Below are 18,667 nucleotides of genomic sequence, written 5' to 3' on the forward strand. Positions count from 1 at the left end.
AGGAGACCAGGATATTGCTGACTGAGAGTAACCTCATGTTTGATTCACCTGTTCAAAAAGTTCTCTTGCTCTCTGAGCAGTTGGATTTAGAAGGTAATTGAGAAGCATTTAATCACTTACTTAGCCTGGAGACTCTTGGGAGATTTTTACTGTCTTTGATTGAATATATTTGAACGTACACAGCTACTGTAACTTGCCCCATTGAATTATATAAGAGTAAGGCAGTATACTTGTTAAAAGATTGGGTTTTATTTGTTTTTATTGTAGTACTTTTATAATGTTTTTTTAAAAACAGGAAAAATGGAAAGAAATTCTGATGTAGTTATATACATTTTATCAAGAATGTATTCTGTGGTTCAATTGGGAAAAACCCATGGTAGTTTCTTTGAGTTCATTTATTATTTTTAGTAGGAATTTTATTTTCCACTGTTGTGCTTCCTGTTAATAAAGAAAGGTAGCAGTTATCACCATTTGAATACTTTTTTTTTTTTTTTTTTTTTGAGACAGAGTCTCACTTTGTTGCCCTGGCTAGATTGAGTGCCGTGGCGTCAGCCTAGCTCACAGCAACCTCAAACTCCTGGGCTCAAGCAATCCTACTGCCTCAGCCTCCCGAGTAGCTGGGACTACAAGCATGCGCCACCATGCCCGGCTAATTTTTTCTATATATATTTTAGTTGGCCAGATCATTTCTTTCTATTTTTAGTAGAGACGGGGTCTCGCTCTTGCTCAGGCTGGTCTCGAACTCCTGACCTTGAACGATCCACCCGCCTCGGCCTCCCAGAGTGCTAGGATTACAGGTGTGAGCCACCGCGCCCGGCCCGAATACTTTTTTTCTGTACATTGATCTTTTGCTGCTACTTAGTCATTTCTGTTTAAACTTTATATCTTTTTCATATTTTTTAATATTTTTCAGTATCCAGAATTATTTGCAAACTTGCCCATACGACAAAGAACAGGAATACTGTTGTATGGTCCTCCTGGAACAGGAAAAACCTTACTAGCTGGGGTAATTGCACGAGAGAGTGGAATGAATTTTATTAGTGTCAAGGTATGTTGTGTATTTATCTCTTTTTTATTGTGGTAAAATTTACATAACATGCAAATAACCATTTTAAAGTATACAATTTAGTGGCATTTAGTGCATTCACAATGCTGTTCAGCCACCATCTTTCTCTAATTTCAAAACTTTTTCATCCCATTTTTTCTTTTGCTCATTCCCTGGCAACCGTTAATCTGCTTTCTGTCTCTTATGGATTTGCCTGTTCTGTGTATTTCATGTAAAAGGAGTCACACTATATGCAACCTTTTGGGTCTGGCTTCTTTCGCTTAGTGTAATGTTTTCCTGGTTCTTCCAAGTTATAGCATGGATCAGAACTTCATGCCTTTTCGTGACCGAATAATATTCCATTGTGTGTATATGCCACACTTTATTTATCCATTTATCCTTGGTGAACATTTGGGGTATTTCCACCCTTTTTTTTAAATTTCATAATATTAATTAAGGGGTACAGGTGTTTTTATTACATGGATATCTTGTATGATGCTTAAGTCAGGGCTTTTGGTGGGCCCATCAGCAGAATAGTGTTCGTTGTACCCAGTGAACACTTTTGACTATTATGAATAACATTGCTGTAAACATTCGTATACAAATTTCTGTGTAGACATATGTTTTCATTTCTCTTGGGTATAAACCGAGGAGTGGAATTGTTGGCCATAGGGTAATTCTCTATTTAACTTTTTGAGGAACCACCAAACTGTTTTTCGTAGCAACTGCACCATTTTACATTCCCACCAGCAATGTATAGGGGTCCCTGATTTTCCACATCTTCAACACCATTTATGTTTCTTGATAGTTGGTTAGTCTCACATTTGGAAGCTGGTAGAAGCAGTGATCTGTCTATTAAAGTTGTATGAAATTGAGTAATGAGCCACCTCTCTCATAGGGCTTCTTATATTCTTGCTTAAGGCAAATCCTCATACATTGTGAGTAGGATTATACACAAATATTCAGATAAAAGGGCAAACTATACTTAAAGGCGGAAGAAAACTTAAAAGACTAGTGGCTGGAGACCACACTGAGGCTGGAAGCTGGGCTTTGTATGGTTCTGTTACTCGTTGGCTGTTTCTTACCCTTGCTCTGTCACACTAGGTCTAAGTTTTTTCAGGTACAAGATGAGTGTGGCAATTAAGGGACTTGCTAGCAGATCATTTGGATAATGTCTCACAGTCCACCACTGGTATGTCATTGTGGTCTGGGGCCTAGTACCTTAGTTGTGCAGTTTTAGCACACCAGCAATATTAGTTTATCAAAGGGTGATTAGATTTCAAGGCAAAGGAATCATATATTCTATCCTCCTTATTTAAAATTTTGATTTATAATCTGAAAGCCAGCTTAGAAATATGTAGTAGGGTTTTGCCTACCCTTTTTTATCACGTTTTTTTGTGAGCTGGACACATAGGTACCTTGGCAATGGTGGAGAAACACTAAAACTTTAAAATTTTCGTATCCTTTTTCTGGATTCTGGGGAAACCATGACCATACTCTTCTTTTTATACCTGCACTAGAATGTAGTTTCACTGTTTTTTTTAAAACATAATTTTTAAGGTTAAAGCTTTTAGATTATTCCATTAGGGAGGACATCTGTTCCCCTTTTGGAAATTATCAAATTATAATTTGGGCTGAGTTCCCAGTGGGAAGATTTCAGTAGGAAGCTAATTCTCTCTGGGTGGCTCAGGGTGGATCCTAGGAGGTGTCCATCAAAGATAAGTGCCCTTCGCTGACACCATTATGTTACCTGTTCCTATTATTTCGCCTTAGTTATTAATATTTCTTGTAACCTCCTCTAATCATGTAATTCTCTGACTGTATTGAGGAAATGTAAGTAAATATTAATAATATAGTAATGTCGAGATGTCGAGTAATGTCGAGTAATATAGATGTCGAGATGGCTGTGTATTAGAAATTCGTTATTTTGGTCACACATCCCAATCAGTATTTCGTCTTTTGGAGGTAGTGATTTTTTACTGGAAATCCCTTTAGGACCTATTCAGTTTTTTAAGAGATCCAAATTTAAGGAAAGACTATTCTCATTTATTGATTTTACTATACGTAGTGAAGTTTTTTTTTGAAAAGTTTTTCAGTTGCCTTTTAGGAAAGACAATATATGATTCAACTCTTATCCAAATAAATTGGTTTCAGTAATTGAAGATGTTCATTAAAGTAAGTCATGTCTCTATGTATTTTGTGGAATCTCCAAAGATTTGAGATAGATGGGACTTTGTCCCTTTTTAAACCATTCAATTGTTCACTCGACAAATGATTATTCAGTACTTATGTGGCAGGCACTGTTTTTGGCAGTAGAGATTCAGCAGTGAACAAAACTGCCTTTTAGGGGTTTATGTTTTACTAGTAGAGAGAGGTGAAAAGCAGATAGCACGTCTAACATATAATCTACTGTCAGGTGGTGCTAGGTACCATGCAGGAAGAAAAGCAGGATAAGGAGGTATAGAGGAACTGAAGTGGGTCACAGATGGAGTTGTCCGGTAAGGTTTTTCTGAAGAAGTGGCATTTTGGCAGAGATCTAAATGAAATGAAGCAACAGGCCATGAGAATATCTGGGGATAAATGTTCTAGGCAGAAGAAACACCAATTGTGATATGATATTTATTCCAGCACACATTACTTTTTAAAATATATTTAAGAGACATTCATTTAATCATAATAAAAATCTTCCATGATTTATTTAGTTTTAGTCAAAAATCAAAGTTATATTTTCTTTTTAAATAATTTTATCTCAACTCTAATTTTGTTTTACCAGGGGCCAGAGTTACTCAGCAAATATATTGGAGCAAGTGAACAAGCTGTTCGGGATATTTTTATTAGGTTGGTTCCCTATGAATGTTTTTTTTAAATAATTGACTCCATTATTGTTTATCAGTCAATGCTTTTGAGTTTTGTTTTTTTGAAGAACTAGTGTTTGAGACCTGTGATTTATGTGAATTATTAATAAATTAGAGGACAATGATTCTGTTTCACCAAATACTACTTAAATGTAAAACATTTTAGATATTATATAAATTATTTGGTTTTATATTTACAATAGAAATATTCCTGAAAGTAGGATCATAAGTGGTTATTCAAAAAAGTCTCTGTAGGTCCTTATATGAAGCAAATAATTACCTCTAATTTATCTCTAATTTTTAAAAATTCTAAATTCCTTTTTACCAATTTCTAGTTTATAAACATCAAGATTCCATGTGGCCAGTTTAACAGGAGAGTATAATTATTACTGCATACTTATAAAACTGCATGTGAATATAAAAGCTAATATTTAAGGGAGAAAATAATTATTCAAATGTGATGGGATTATGGGGGTTTTTAAATTGAAAATTTACTTTGTTCCATTTTTCTAAAAATTTTATTATAAAAGTATGCAATTAAGAGAATATATATAATCCAGATGTGATGGCTCATGCTTGTAATCTCAGCACTTTGTGGGGAGGATCGCTTGAAGCCCCATTCTCTATGTTTGAGACAAGCCTGGGCAATATAGTGAGACCCTGTCTCTACAAAAAATTAAAAAATTAGCTGGGCATGGTGTCCCGCACCTTGTAATCCCAGGTACTCTGGATTCTGAGGCAGGAGGATCACTTGAGCCCAGGAGTTTGAGGTTACAGTGAGCTATGGTTTGGCACTTGCACTCCAGCCTGGGTAACAGAATGAGACTCCATTGCTAATAAGTAAATAAATAAATAAAATACATAAATATATTTATACATATATCTGAAATTACTTTGCAAACTCTGAATTTTATGAGATTATTTAAATATGAATTTAAATGTTTAAATATGAAATGTTGTTTGTTTTTCCCAGAGCACAGGCGGCAAAACCCTGCATTCTTTTCTTTGATGAATTTGAATCCATTGCTCCTCGAAGGGGTCATGACAATACAGGAGTTACAGACCGAGTAGTTAACCAGTTGCTGACTCAGTTGGATGGAGTAGAAGGCTTACAGGGTAATAATTATAAATACAGAAATACACTGTTATAACAAAATTTTACTAGGTTTTAGTAAAAAAAAAATTCTTTTTTCCTCCAGGTGTTTATGTATTGGCTGCTACTAGTCGCCCTGACTTGATTGACCCTGCCCTGCTTAGGCCTGGTCGCCTAGATAAATGTGTATACTGTCCTCCTCCTGATCAGGTGACAATTTCATATTTAGAGTCCAAAACCCAACAAATGCTACACTCTTTCCTTGTGAACTTTACTTCTTCCAGGTAATAGCAATTGTCCTTAGAAGACCAGCTTTCTTAGGCAAAGGCTTTAGTCACTGTTTGTTCAAAGCATAAAAAGATTCTGAATTAGATGCAAAGCCTTTCTATGGCCCAGCCATTTCCATGCAAGTCTGAAAACTTTATAATCCTTCAGTATTGGCTAATTGGAAAAAAAGGCAAGAAACCTAAAGAGTTACATGTCCACGTTCTGTGTTCAAAGATCACATACCCAATTATCCTGTCAAAAAACTCTGATACAGAATCAAGCATACGAAGAGTAAGCATGTAAGCAGGTTTCATAGAGTTACGATTTTCAACTGTTTCTATTCCTATTTGTTGCAAATCTTGTTTTCAAATTAGAAACTAATGAATAGATGAATGAAAGAACAGACAAATGAATAGTCAAAGGTATGAAATATCTGAATATATGTGATATGTAGCTATTATTTAAATTATTTTAATTTTCCTTTCGAAATATTTTCTTGGCACACTTGCCCAAATCTCGAGAATGAGCATTGTCTGAATAAGAAATTTTTTACACCGAATAGTTAAGAATGCCGATTTTCATTCATTTCATTACCTGCGTTCCTTCTGTTAGGGAAAAAGTTCCAAGGAAGATAAATAATAGACTGGTGGTTACATTTCTCAACTTACTTGTAAAGCTTATTAGATGTATAAAGTTAATTTATGAAAAAAATAATAAGATACACAGTTGAAGATAATATTTAATTTTATTTTTTGTTATATCAATTCGTTTTTTTCCCTTCAGGTGTCACGTCTTGAAATTTTAAATGTTCTCAGTGACTCTCTACCTCTGGCAGATGATGTTGACCTTCAGCATGTGGCCTCAGTAACTGACTCCTTTACCGGAGCTGATCTGAAAGCTCTACTTTACAATGCCCAGTTAGAGGCCTTACACGGAAGGCTACTCTCCTGTGGACTCCATGTAAGTCATATGAGAAGATTGTTATTATGACATTTTGTGAATGATAAGAGCAGTTCACTGTCAAAATTTCAACCTTAAAAAATACTATTTTCAACAACTTCGGGAAAACTGTATAAAAATTTAAATTGGCTAGGCATAGTGGCTCATACCTATAATCCTAGCACTTTGGGAGGCTGAGGTGGGAGGATCGCCTGAGCCCAGTGGTTGGAGACTACAGCAGTGAGCTATGATGACGCCATTGCACTCCAGCCCGGGCAACAGAGTAAGACCTTGTGTCAAAAAAAAAATTTTTTTTTAATTTACCTTTAGTTGAATATTCCATAGTTGGAATATGGATTTTGCAGAGAATTTAAAATTACAAAGAGTTCGATGTCTATTTCTTTAACATTACCTTGATATTGGCAAAATTGTGTTGATGTTTGAAAGGATATTATTTGAGATGTCATGAATTAGATAATATAAATAGAAAAATAATTGGAGTTTTTAGTTTTTTTTTTTTAGGTCCCCAGCTTTTCATGGATTTAGTTTATTTTGTACTTTAATTTAAAAAAAAAATCAGTTAACATCATTATTTATTTTGAAGCTCAAATTGTCCCAGTCTGACCAATAGGAGCCGCTTTTGGATAGCTCCTGTATCCTTATGATATGTCCTCATCATTCTTTGATCACTTCCTTACTTCCAGATACAATCAGATGTCCTTGGTTTATCTTGTATTTTCCGTATCCTATCCCTTAGGATCAGCTTTTTCTCTAAGGATAGTTATTTTGATTTTAATTTTTATAGTAGATAATTTGAACTTTGCTACATCATAGACTTTACCTTTTTTTATTTTTTTTAGAAACAGGGTCTCACTATTGCCCTGGGTTTAAGCGATCATCTCACCTTGGCGCCCAAAATACTAGGATTATAGGCATGAGCCACCGTGCCCGGTCTCTCCTTCACATTTTGTTGGAGATGTTTACAAGGCCTAAATTTTCTAAATCAGATGCTCCCAGGTTTTTGCTATTTATTTCAGCAAGCCGTTGAAGTCATTTTTTCTTCTTTTTCAGTACCAAAAAAGATGTGTATTCGTAGAGCACTTTATAATGAGAAAGCACTCTGTAACATGATTGATGCATCAATTTGGAGTACGAAAGTATGAATTAAAAGGCACAGACATAGAAATAAAATCTAGAGATCTGAGTCCTAGCTTTATTACAGACTTTTGGGGGGAGAATGGTTGGCAGATTATCTATACTTTCCATCTTGTCTTTCCTTATTTTAAGTTTTTACTGTGTGCCTCAAAACCACTAGAGAATTAATAAAAGCTTTTCGAAAAATACCTTGAGCCTCCTTGAATTGCTCTATTAGAATGCTGTCTATGTTTATTACTTATTTCTGAGTTATGAATTATTTAGATTTTTAAGCTAATTGTCCTTTTATATATTTTAGGATGGAAGTTCCAGCTCTGATAGTGACCTAAGTCTGTCTTCAATGGTCTTTCTTAACCATAGCAGTGGCTCTGATGATTCAGCTGGAGATGGAGAATGTGGCTTAGATCAGTCCCTCGTTTCTCTAGAGATGTCTGAGATCCTTCCAGATGAATCAAAATTCAATATGTACCGGCTTTACTTTGGAAGCTCTTATGAATCAGAACTTGGAAACGGAACCTCTTCTGATTTGGTATCTTGTGTGGTCGCCATTACACAGTTCTGAAATAGAAAGCTGTATGTTGGTGTAAAGTTGAACAGGGATTTATCTCCTAACCAGCCCCACATGTTCTTTCTGGTTGGTTGGTTCTTCAGTAAAATAGTCTTGTTTTTCTTACTTACACTAATTAATGATTTTCATTCTTTGTTACAATTTTTAAGACAAGGCTGGGAGCAAGGGAGAACCAAAGTAGTGAGTGGTTGTGATTACACTTTGGTTTCTTTCAGGTTTATCTCTCTTCATTAGTGATTTTAAAACATCTCTAGTAGCAGATCTATTTTATAATAAATTTAAATTCTATTATTACAGAAAAGTTGAGGGTAATGAGAAATCTGATATAATAATGTCAAAAATTCATGACAATGTTTTGTTTGTGACAATTTTGTGGAAGGTAACAGTGAAAAATAGTAAGTGTCTCAACAAGGAAAATGTTTACATTAAATATGAGCAATATCACTGTTCTTCTACTAGCATTTAACACATACTCTTCAAAATTAATAGTGTTTCACTGTTACTTTATTGGTACATGTAACATTTTTATATATATTTACTTATATTTTTCTTGTTTTTTATACATTTACTTTATTAATTCAGGTTTTTAAAAATATAAAAGCAACCTATTTTTATTCTCAAGAATAGTAAGGTGTTGTTTCAATTCTAGTTTTTAATTCTGTTTTCTATTTCTTAATTTCTAGCTAGAAATGTTCCAGAACCTAGTAAAATTTTATTTACAGAAAACTAAGAGTAAGGCTCATTTGAAATCTATCCTTGGGCATCAGTGTGTTGGATTTAAGTAACAAAGCAAAAAAAAAAAAAAGAAAACCTGTTATAGCAGCTTTCACTTTATGGTGGTTCTAGATAGATATCAGTGAACCTTTATATAATAGAATATGAACTTTTAAACTTTCTTAATTTCAGTTAATTAAAATGTGAATGTAACTATGTTAAGGTTTTATTGCTTAATATTTATAGTTTTTATCTTTGGTAAATATATAGTTTTTCCTCTCTCTTCTTTTCCCCTCCCCCCTTCTTTTCCTTGCTTCCTTCCTTCATTACTGTAACTGACCATGCAGAGCTCACAGTGTCTCTCTGCACCAAGTTCCATGACTCAAGATTTGCCTGGCGTTCCTGGGAAAGATCAGTTGTTTTCACAACCTCCAGTGTTAAGGACAGCTTCACAAGAGGGTCACCAAGAACTCACACAGGAACAAAGGGATCAACTGAGGGCAGATATCAGTATTATCAAAGGCAGATACCGGAGCCAAAGTGGAGTATGACTTTTTTCCCCCCGCCATTATAATTGTTGAAACTTCTAAAAAATTGTTGTTCCTTTTTTGTATGTATTTTTTTTATTTGTAAGTGAGCTATATTTATAAACAAGGGACTGAAACATATTGACTCAGTCAAATGGTTATGCACTTCCTTGCTTTCAAACAATTTTTAGTTATCTTACAAGAAAGGAAATGTACAGTCTCTTGAAAAAACTGACAAAAAAGAAATAACACTTGGACTGCCACTTTTTTCATCATATCCCTGAGTTAACTTTTTATTAATTTCTTTTTTCGTTTAAGGAGGATGAATCCCTTAACCAACCAGGACCAATCAAAACCAGTCTAGCTATTAGTCAGTCACACTTACTGACTGCGCTCAGTCACACAAGACCATCCATTAGTGAAGATGACTGGAAGAATTTTGCTGAGCTGTAAGTAACAGGTTCTGATTTGGAAGTATAGATATTATTACAGGTGACATAGTTATTCACATAAACCTTTAAAGTTGTTTCTAAAATAAAAAATATTTTGACTTTTTAAAAACCAATTCAGAAAAAATTGCGTAGTAGCTGTGCATTTAAACACCCACAATTTCAGGAGTACAGAATTTATAATGGACTAATTTAATGTTAGCAAAATTTTTTTTGTAATTAAAAAAAATTGTTTTAGAGACAGTGTCTCACTTTGTGGCCCAGACTAAAGTGCAGTATCGAGATTATAACTCATTGTAACCTCGAACTCCTGGGCTCAAGCAATCGTCCTGCCTCAGCTTTCCAAGTAGCTGGGACTACTGGTTCACATCACCACGCCCAGCTAATATTTTCCATTTTTGTAGGGAAAAGGTCTTGCTATGTTGCTCAGACTAGTCTTGAACTCCTGACCTCAAGCAGTTGTCCCGCTTTAACTCCCCAAAGTGGTGGGATTACAGGCATGAGCCACTGCACCCAGTTTAATGTTAGTTAACTTCGAAGAAATAAGAAAAGGAAGAAAAGTACATAGTTTGCAAAATTTGTAATGAAAAAATATACCTGTTTCGCCTTTAAAATAATTTATATTTTATTAATCTCAAGAACATTTAGATACATTCAGATTTATTCATTGGTGGACCATGTTTAGTACAGATTTGGATTATAGGCTTCTTGCAATTGACTCTTTGGTCCCCTATGAATATGAAACCCATAGACTTAGAACCATTCTAGGTCACTGATTCAACATAATTCAATTCAAGAAATGTTTATTCCTGGTCTTTAGAAGCTGCAACCCTTTCTTGTTTCATTTTTCAGTACCTTGGAGGGCGTATGTGTATGTGTGTGTTTACATGCATTAGTAATATGTACTTACTATAGAAAAATCAGAAAACAATGGCAAGGAAAAATAAGGAAACAAATTTATCTTAACCCCATTACTTTCTAAAGCATATTTGTTTGTATGCTTATGTATTTCTCGTACTACAATAATAACGCTCTGCTATATAGCAGTCCCCCTTTATCTATCTATACACATCTTAAACATTTTTTATATTTTAAATACATTACCACTTTGTTGTTCTTTAATGTCATTTTATAATATAGCCATGCTACAATATCAATTTTTGGACATTAAATTGCTTCTAGGCTTTTAATATTATAAGCAGCATAGCAGTGAACATTCTTGTAGCTTAATATCCTTTGCACGTATCCTTAATTTTTTCCCTGGGTTAGAGGTAGAATTTTTTGCATTTCAGAGTACTCAGGTATTTTAAGCCTTTTGAAATGTATCGCCAAATTGCCTTCCAGAAGTACTGTGCAATGTGTATTTCAACAGCAATATGTGAGCATGCCACTTCTGCTGCACCCGCACTCACACTGAGTTTTGTAATGTTTTTTTGAACTTGTCCCATGTGATTGGAGAAAAATTTTATCTTGTTTAACAATTTACATTTCTTTTATTCAAATTAGATAGAAGTTATAATTTTTAATATTATTCATTGCCATTTGTATTTTATCTTTTCTACCTTGTCTCTTCATCCCCTTTGCTCCTTCTGTTGGAGTGCAACCTCAGAAAATTTACTTGTAAAAATTCTCTAATTTCTGTTATAAGTATTTTTCTCTAATTTGTTATATTTTCCTTTCATCCTTAATATAATTTTGTTTGTATTCTGTTATCTTTTGTTTTCTAATTGTAATATTTACATGTATTAAATACTATCTCTGTTACTTTATTTAAGGTATGAAAACTTTCAAAATCCAAAGAAGAGAAAAAATCAAAGTGGAACAATGTTTCGACCTGGACAGAAAGTAACTTTAGCATAAAATATACTTCTTTTTTTTTCTGGGTGGCTTGTCTCTACATTGTCACAGTAAAAAAAAATGGTGTTTGCAAATTTCTTTTGGATTTAACAAATTTGATTAATCTGTAAAATCACAGATTGGAAAATGCTGGGATTATGTAATGATCAGTATTACTTGAGATTAATACTGTAGAATAAGTTGGGATATTTATAACAGATTCTGTATTTTATTTCCTATAAATCTATGTTATAATGAAATAATATTGGCCAAATGGTAACACTAATTTATTTCTCCTTTGAAGGAAACACAGTAGAGAATGTAATTAAGTAAATTTCTTGGAACTCATAATTGCATATTCAGCATCTTTAGCATTTGACAGATTTTATGCTTAGCAACTTCTTGACTGTTTTAAAATAAAATATCTGATTATCTACTGATCCAGCGTTCTGTTCTTGGTATATCAGAAAATGGGGAATTTACATATAATTCAAATAAATTTAATTATCCCCTCACCCAGAAATGAGATCATATCCCCCAATATACTACAGCTAGCTCCAAGTCCAGGATCTTTGAATGATGTCCATTCCTCTCCTGGTTCTAGCAGGATTTCATCTTGATATTGTCTGATCTGTGAATTAAATTTAAAGTCAGCCACCATCAATACAAACTGTGTTTCTAACTTTGGTGTAACAGGGTAAGGGAAAAGCGAAAAGGAGAAAGTTAATTAAAATATACAAATAAATACATAAGACAGCAATGAAGGATGTATAGTTAGTGACCCTTGCCCTTTCTGCAGAAAATATGAAGCCATGGCTGATATATTTTATTTCTTTGTTCTATTACTTATTCTGTGTTCCTCTGACTTCAGCCATCGCATCAGTGGGTTGGAAACCTTTTCTAAGTGGGATAGCCTGAAACCGTCATTCCCATCTGAACCTTTAGTATGCCTGCTAAGGTTGCAGCTTCCTTTAAATATTGTCATTGGCCAGTATAGTCCACAAGGTTCCAGCCATACTTTCCCCATCCCCCATTGTTAGCAACAACTCTGTATTCCTTTATTGGAATCAACTTACTTAGTCAACATCATAACCCTCCCCTTCCAAACCATTGGAATTATTGTTGCGTTCCCTTGGTAGACATTCCTCGTTTGGTTAACTCTAAACCAGCAAAGCCCAGAATCACAGGGAATGGAAACAAAGATTCTGTGGATCATTGGTTTGTGGATCACAAACTGAGAGGTGCCATCACCCTGGCACTTTGGTTCTCAGATCCTTATATTAGGGCCATGGTCCCTGGTTCACAGCATATACTAAGTACACTGCATCTTGTAGAGCAGTCCCCCAGCCTCACAAAAGTCCAGCTATTTCAGGTTGACAGGTGTTTATGTTAGTGAATTCCATAGGTAGCCACTGCCTTACCCTTTTCACTATAAAATGAGTTTCATGATCAGAAGCAGTGTCATTTGGGATAGCACAACAACGTGAAAGCATTTAGTAAGTCCATGAAAGGTGGTGTTGGCAGAAGTTTGGAAGACAAAGCAAATACAATTCCAGTATGTGTCCCCTCCAAGGGGGGCAAATTGCTGCTGCCTCTGTGATAGATGAGGGTCAGAGGTACCCAACCTGCTGCCAGGCTCTGGCTGGTCTCCCCTTATATGGCCTGGTTACTGCTGCTGACAGGCAGTCGGCATAGCCGAGCAGTCAGGTCAGCCGTGCCGAGGGGACGTCCACATTGTGGAGGCCACTTGGGGACTCCCCACCCTTGCCACCTTGGGGTTGTTGGTGTTTTTTTTTTTTTTTTGGAGACAGAGTCTCGCTCTGTTGCCTTGACTGGCGTGAGTGCCGTGGCATCAGCCTAGCTCACAGCAACCTCAGACTCCTCAGCTCAAGCGATCCTTCTGCCTCAGCCTCCCGGGTAGCTGGGACTACAGGCATGAGCCACCATGCCCGGCTAACTCCCCCCTCCCCCATTTTATAGTTGGCCGGATCATTTCTTTCTATTTTTAGTAGAGACCGGGTCTCGCTCTTGCTCAGGCTGGTCTTGAACTCCTGACCTCGAGCGATCCACCTGCCTCGGCCTCCCAGAGTGCTAGGATTACAGGCGTGAGCCACCGCGCCCGGCTTGCTTTGACCGCTTCGAATGAGCCTAGTAAACGAGCACTGGGGCAGCCGGGAAAGAAGGCTGATTGACATCCATAGAGAGGTCATTGTGAGCACCTGATTATGAAAAGCACTGAAGGCTTTTAGCTGAGCATTCACACAAGACACAGGTGTTCTTACTCTACGGGCCCATCCCAAGAACTCTGGGCATACCTTTCCCCCAGACCTCACGGCCAGTTCTGCTCTTTCCAAATTTCTGATCATCTGGTTAAGTTATTAGCCACTATCAATGAATCATCATAGATTTTTATATCAGGCATCTCTCCCCCCTGATAAAATGGAGGAGATATGTTCCTCAAAAATTCTGTTCCATTGGAATATTTCCTATCTCCACTGTTTGTCAGGGCTGCCCCCTCAGTATTCCAGTAATGCTTTTACTCTGACAAGTATGGGTCAGTGGAACTCTGGGGCTCCAGGAGTTAACGTTAGTGCAGACCCGGTGTCTCTGACAGTGTCCAGAATGAGTGGTTATTTCCCAGGGCACCTGGAAAGTGGCCTGATGAGTGGCATTGGATCCTTTGCGGAAAGCTTAGAGGAAAGAGGATTCATAGCGAGAACTTGTGATGGTATAGCAGGGCCCTTTCCCTAGACACCCGGCTTCTTCATTCTTGGTCTGACCTAGGCCTGAGAATTGGGTCCAGACCCATGACTATATTGTGGTAACTCAAATCAGGTGCATGTTTACTAACAGGAAGATTTTCTTTTAATTATAAGAATCGAGTAGGATCTTTGCCCATGTTTTTGGTCTTAAGGACACCACAATTAGGCAGCACTAAAGATCCCTGCAGATCAGACCATTGTAATTAACACGCTGGCTTTATTGCCAATTATGGTAGCCACTTCCACCTGCCTCTCCCATTGCAGCCTGACCTCTGCCAACCCAGGAGCCGTATGTCTCCACTGCCATCAGCCCATTTCTATTGCAGTATCTCCCACTTGCATCCTGATGTTGTTGCAGATTCTGTAGATTAGCTCATTCAATAGCCATTCCAACACCCTCTCCCTTGCCTTCCATTTCTCTCTGGAAAGTGAATTACTGAGTCACATGATCTCCGTTGCAGCTATGTGTGGTTGCGGCCATGTGTGACTATTTGTGTGACCTAGTTCTGGACAATGAGTGTAGGCCGAGGTCACCCGGGAAGGCTTCATTTCTGGAATGAGGGCACAATGCCTGGAGATACAGCAACCATCTTGTAAATATGAGGGTGAACAACCACAGGCCACTGATGGTAGGGCAAGAAAACAGAAGGATCCTGGTTCTCTGATGGCGTCACTGAGCTTACACACCAGACTGAATGTCTTACTCCTAGAAATTTATAGCATAGGGCAGAAGTGATGGTATGTCACTTTTTCCAGATTAGGTTATAAAAAAGATTGTGGCTTCTGTCTTGGGTGCAGATGCGCTCCCTCTCTTTCTGTCATGGCTCCTTTGCTCTGGGGAAGTCACGCAGTGAGCAGGGCTGTGGAGAGACTCACTTAGTGAGAAACCGGAGCCTCCTGCCAACAGCCACACGAGGGAGCTGTTTCCCCGCTTTATTCTTTACTTTTTAAAGTATACAAACTTTACAATCCAACCTATCTTTCCCTATATGGTCTCCTTCGTTACTTTTTAATTAAAAAAAAATATCAAATACGTACACATGGTAAAAAAAAAAAGCCAACTAATTCTAAATGCAGAATTTTTATAATGAAAAACATTATAGAACGTTTACAGTGAAAAACAGCAGTTCCCTGCCTTCTCCTTCAGTGTCTCAGTAACTGTATCGGTCAGAATCCGATCAGAGAAACAAACCACTGGGAGCGATATAAAATAAGGGATCTATAATAGAAATTGTGCACCATCGTGAGAGCTTGTGGAATGGACTGTGTTGCATCTGTATTTGGTGCTGGGGCCTTAAATCAGCAGGGCCCACCGTATAAGGGCAGAGGGACTTGAAGTGGGGGGAGAGGAAAGACACACTTGGACCTACATCAGTCTCTCACTCTCACCAAGCCTCCCCCTCAGGGGACACAGGTGCCCTGCAGAAGCTGGTGCCCTCGTTCTGTCACCCAGGCTAGAGTGCCCTGGGATCATCATAGCTCACTGCAGCCTCCACCTCCTGGGCTCAAGTGATCCTTCTGCCTCAGCTTTCTGAGTAGCTGGGACTCAGGCGTGTGCCACCACACCCAGCTCGGAACTGATATTATACAATTCTGTATTCTGCTTTTTTCTCATATATCATGAAACTTTCCCCCATCACTAACAATTTTCATTTCGTATGCACAAACACGATAATTTATTGAGCATTCCCTTCTTGTTGGTCATTCAGGCTCCTTCTCCCTGGGACTGACCTCCTGGCTTACATTTTTTGGTGTGGGAGATCTACCCTCCTACAAAAGGTATGGCTCATATATCTGGTGTGAAGTAAGCAGCACAGTTCTTACAACATGCCCAGGGCAGCCAAATAAAATCCACACAAATGTTTCTCCCTTTTTTGATGCATGACAGAAACTTCATTCTGAGTGTGTATCCTGTATCACATCCTGTATCACAACACACATACACAAAAATAAATGCATACATTTCCCTCCATTGTTTATATGATTTCACTTACTTATGGCTGAAATGGAATTGTGATTCAAATTTCTTTTTTTTTTTTTTTTAATTTCTACTAAAGGACTAGTTCATTTATTTTTATATATGAATGAAGGCTGTCAAATTGGTATGGTATTTAAATTATACTGATAGAGTGATGTAACAGTTATTTTAAAATATTTACATGACACCAGAAAGTACACACTTTGGCAACTATTTTAGGTATCAACTTAGATGCGTGAGGAAATACATGATTTTTCAAAATACTTTGGGGGGACATGAGCAGAATAGTTTATGGATGACCGCTGTAAAACACTTTCTCCAAGTACGGTTGAGGGACCACTTACAGAATCTCCTAGGAAGAGTGGCCAGTTTTTAAGGCCCCATCCCCAAAGTGAGTTACCAGGTTTGGGGTAGGCCCCACGTAAATCAGTTTTCAACATGCACCCCATGTGGTTCTCATGCAAACCAACATTTAAGAAGCACTACTTTAAAAAAATAAAAACTAGCATTTTATGGTATCTTAGCCATGACTGAAGAGGGAAATCATCTCACATGTTTCTGGATTGAGGACACAACTCAAACGAAAACTAAAAAGAACCAGAGCTCACAGAGAGAAAGCTCACAAGAACCAGCGCTCCACCCCTGGAGGAGCCTAGAAATGGGAAGAGGAAGGGCGGCCCTGTCCCTGGAATTCCTGGACGGTTTAACAGAGCAGGAACGGGGGAGCACAGACAATCTGAGGAACCTGCTCTCCACTGTGGTTGCACTTGGGGAGAAAACAAAAGAAAGCCCTTCTCCATCCAATGAATGTGAGAACTACTTGAACCAGCCTGAGGAAAATCAATATGTAGGAGGGTTGACTGTTAACACCAAAATAAAAGCATGCGCTGGAGGACGCTGACTGTCAAGCAGTGGCAGAGTACACCTGGGAAGCGCCGCTGGAGGAAGGCAGAGGGTACTGGCCACCAAAATGCCCTTGGGTGCTCTGACAGCACTGCTGGGACAGGTGAGCCACCTGTTCCCTTTTGGTCCCGCTGGCAGCCTGAAGTATGGCCTCGGAGCACCGGTCTCCTACCCGCTCACTGGGCTGTGTTCTGCGGCCCCTGTTCCCTCTTCCTGGGGTCACAGAAGAACTGCAGCTTCCTGGGGAGCAGCTTCACCTCCACAGGCATCGCTTCACACTCCTCACTGTCAGTGCTGAAAGAGCCCCCTGCTCCCTCAGGCAGAAGCAAGGCCACTGGCTGGCCTGGAGACACGTGGTGCCCTCGGCATGCAGCTTGGGGTCTCTCACCTTTCTACTTCTTATAGTTATAAAGTCTCCTTTGCTGACAGCGTCGGGTTCAATGCAAATGTTCATAGAGTCTTCTTTGCTTGTCAGCTCAAGCTGACCATTCCGTGTTGTGATGGACAGTTCAATGGTTGACGGCTGCACTTCTTTCCAGACCTCTGGGCTCACCTCTTCAGAGAGGGCATCCTGTGGTTGTGCCCAGTATGATGCCAGCCTTCGTAATATTCTCCTATACAAGGAAGGCCGGGGAGGGGTCTCTTCTGGTTCACTGGGAGATCTCTCTGTAGGTCCCGTGTAGGAGATAGAGACTTCATGAATCTGAGGCCACTCCTTAAGAGCGCTGAAAAAGTGGGCTGCTTTGGTTTTTAGAGGCCCCAGATACCAGTAATTGCTAACTTTGACACCAGCATCTCTGAAGGATCCCCATCGAAGGCCGGTCATTGCAAACACAGGTTGTTCCTTTTCACCCTTGATCTGCAACACATCAAATGGAACAGTCTCTCCTTTCACAATAGCAAGTGTAGCATCTGTAATATGCTGGACTTGGTTTCCACTTTTGGCAAAGAGGGTATGACTCAAACTACTGGTCTGTCCCAGTAGGATAAATCCAGTGGGAATCTTACTGAAGGCAGCCTCATCTGTTCTTCGAAGAACTCCAGTAACAATCTCCTGCAGGGCTCCATCCCCTCCAGCAACAGTGATCACATCTGTGCTTTCCATCAATTCCAGAAGCTTCTTGGCTTGTCCCTCATAATCTGTCTTAAGGATAGTCACATCCATGCCAGATAAATGCAAAATCTGGGCAGCATTTTTTTCAAATAGAGTCCTGGCTTTGCCTTTACCAGCTGCAGGATTGAGAAAGACAGTTGCCTTCTTCACTTTCGCGTTGGGAGGAATGAGTTGATTGCCAAACACCTGAGCTTCTTGACAGGCTGCTCTCCTTAGCAGGTTATCAGTGTTTTCCATAGAGCGAATGGCCTCCCCAAGTCAGCAGGCAGAGCCCAGCTGCAGTCTTCTTCCAGTGATTTCGAAGTGTTTTAAAAAACACAGTCATCTTCTCCTAGAGGTTTGCACGGCCAGCTCTGCTCACGGCCCTCGTGATTCAAATTTCTTGATGGAAAACTTCTTAGGCCTGGACAAGCCTCTCACAGCCAAGAACCAGAATGGTTTAGGATATTTTTTTTTTTTTCC

At 38.4% G+C, this 18,667-nt stretch overlaps 1 protein-coding gene and 1 pseudogene across 4 annotated transcripts in view; one reads left to right on the plus strand and one right to left on the minus strand.

Annotated features, from left to right (window-relative positions):
- The window catches only part of PEX1 (peroxisomal biogenesis factor 1), a 39,745-nt gene extending 27,857 nt beyond the window's left edge, over nucleotides 1–11,888 (plus strand). For 2 of the 4 annotated variants that reach the window (XM_069461805.1, XM_069461806.1), the window contains 9 exons: nucleotides 914–1,048; nucleotides 3,819–3,883; nucleotides 4,874–5,016; nucleotides 5,100–5,203; nucleotides 6,044–6,220; nucleotides 7,653–7,883; nucleotides 8,984–9,181; nucleotides 9,482–9,612; nucleotides 11,388–11,888. In XM_069461805.1, coding sequence (XP_069317906.1) covers nucleotides 914–1,048; nucleotides 3,819–3,883; nucleotides 4,874–5,016; nucleotides 5,100–5,203; nucleotides 6,044–6,220; nucleotides 7,653–7,883; nucleotides 8,984–9,181; nucleotides 9,482–9,612; nucleotides 11,388–11,472 — 1,269 coding nt within the window. In that variant the 3' untranslated portion in view covers nucleotides 11,473–11,888. The remainder of the gene's footprint in view (nucleotides 1–913; nucleotides 1,049–3,818; nucleotides 3,884–4,873; nucleotides 5,017–5,099; nucleotides 5,204–6,043; nucleotides 6,221–7,652; nucleotides 7,884–8,983; nucleotides 9,182–9,481; nucleotides 9,613–11,387) is intronic. The other 2 variants (XM_069461808.1, XM_069461807.1) reach the window with 2 other exon arrangements.
- A 5,379-nt stretch (nucleotides 11,889–17,267) lies between these two features.
- LOC138377313 (acylglycerol kinase, mitochondrial pseudogene) lies at nucleotides 17,268–18,530 on the minus strand (annotated as a pseudogene).
- Between the last annotated feature and the right edge of the window lie 137 nt (nucleotides 18,531–18,667).

This window comes from Eulemur rufifrons, chromosome 29 (genome assembly GCF_041146395.1).
Source record: "Eulemur rufifrons isolate Redbay chromosome 29, OSU_ERuf_1, whole genome shotgun sequence".
NCBI lineage: Eukaryota > Metazoa > Chordata > Mammalia > Primates > Lemuridae > Eulemur > Eulemur rufifrons.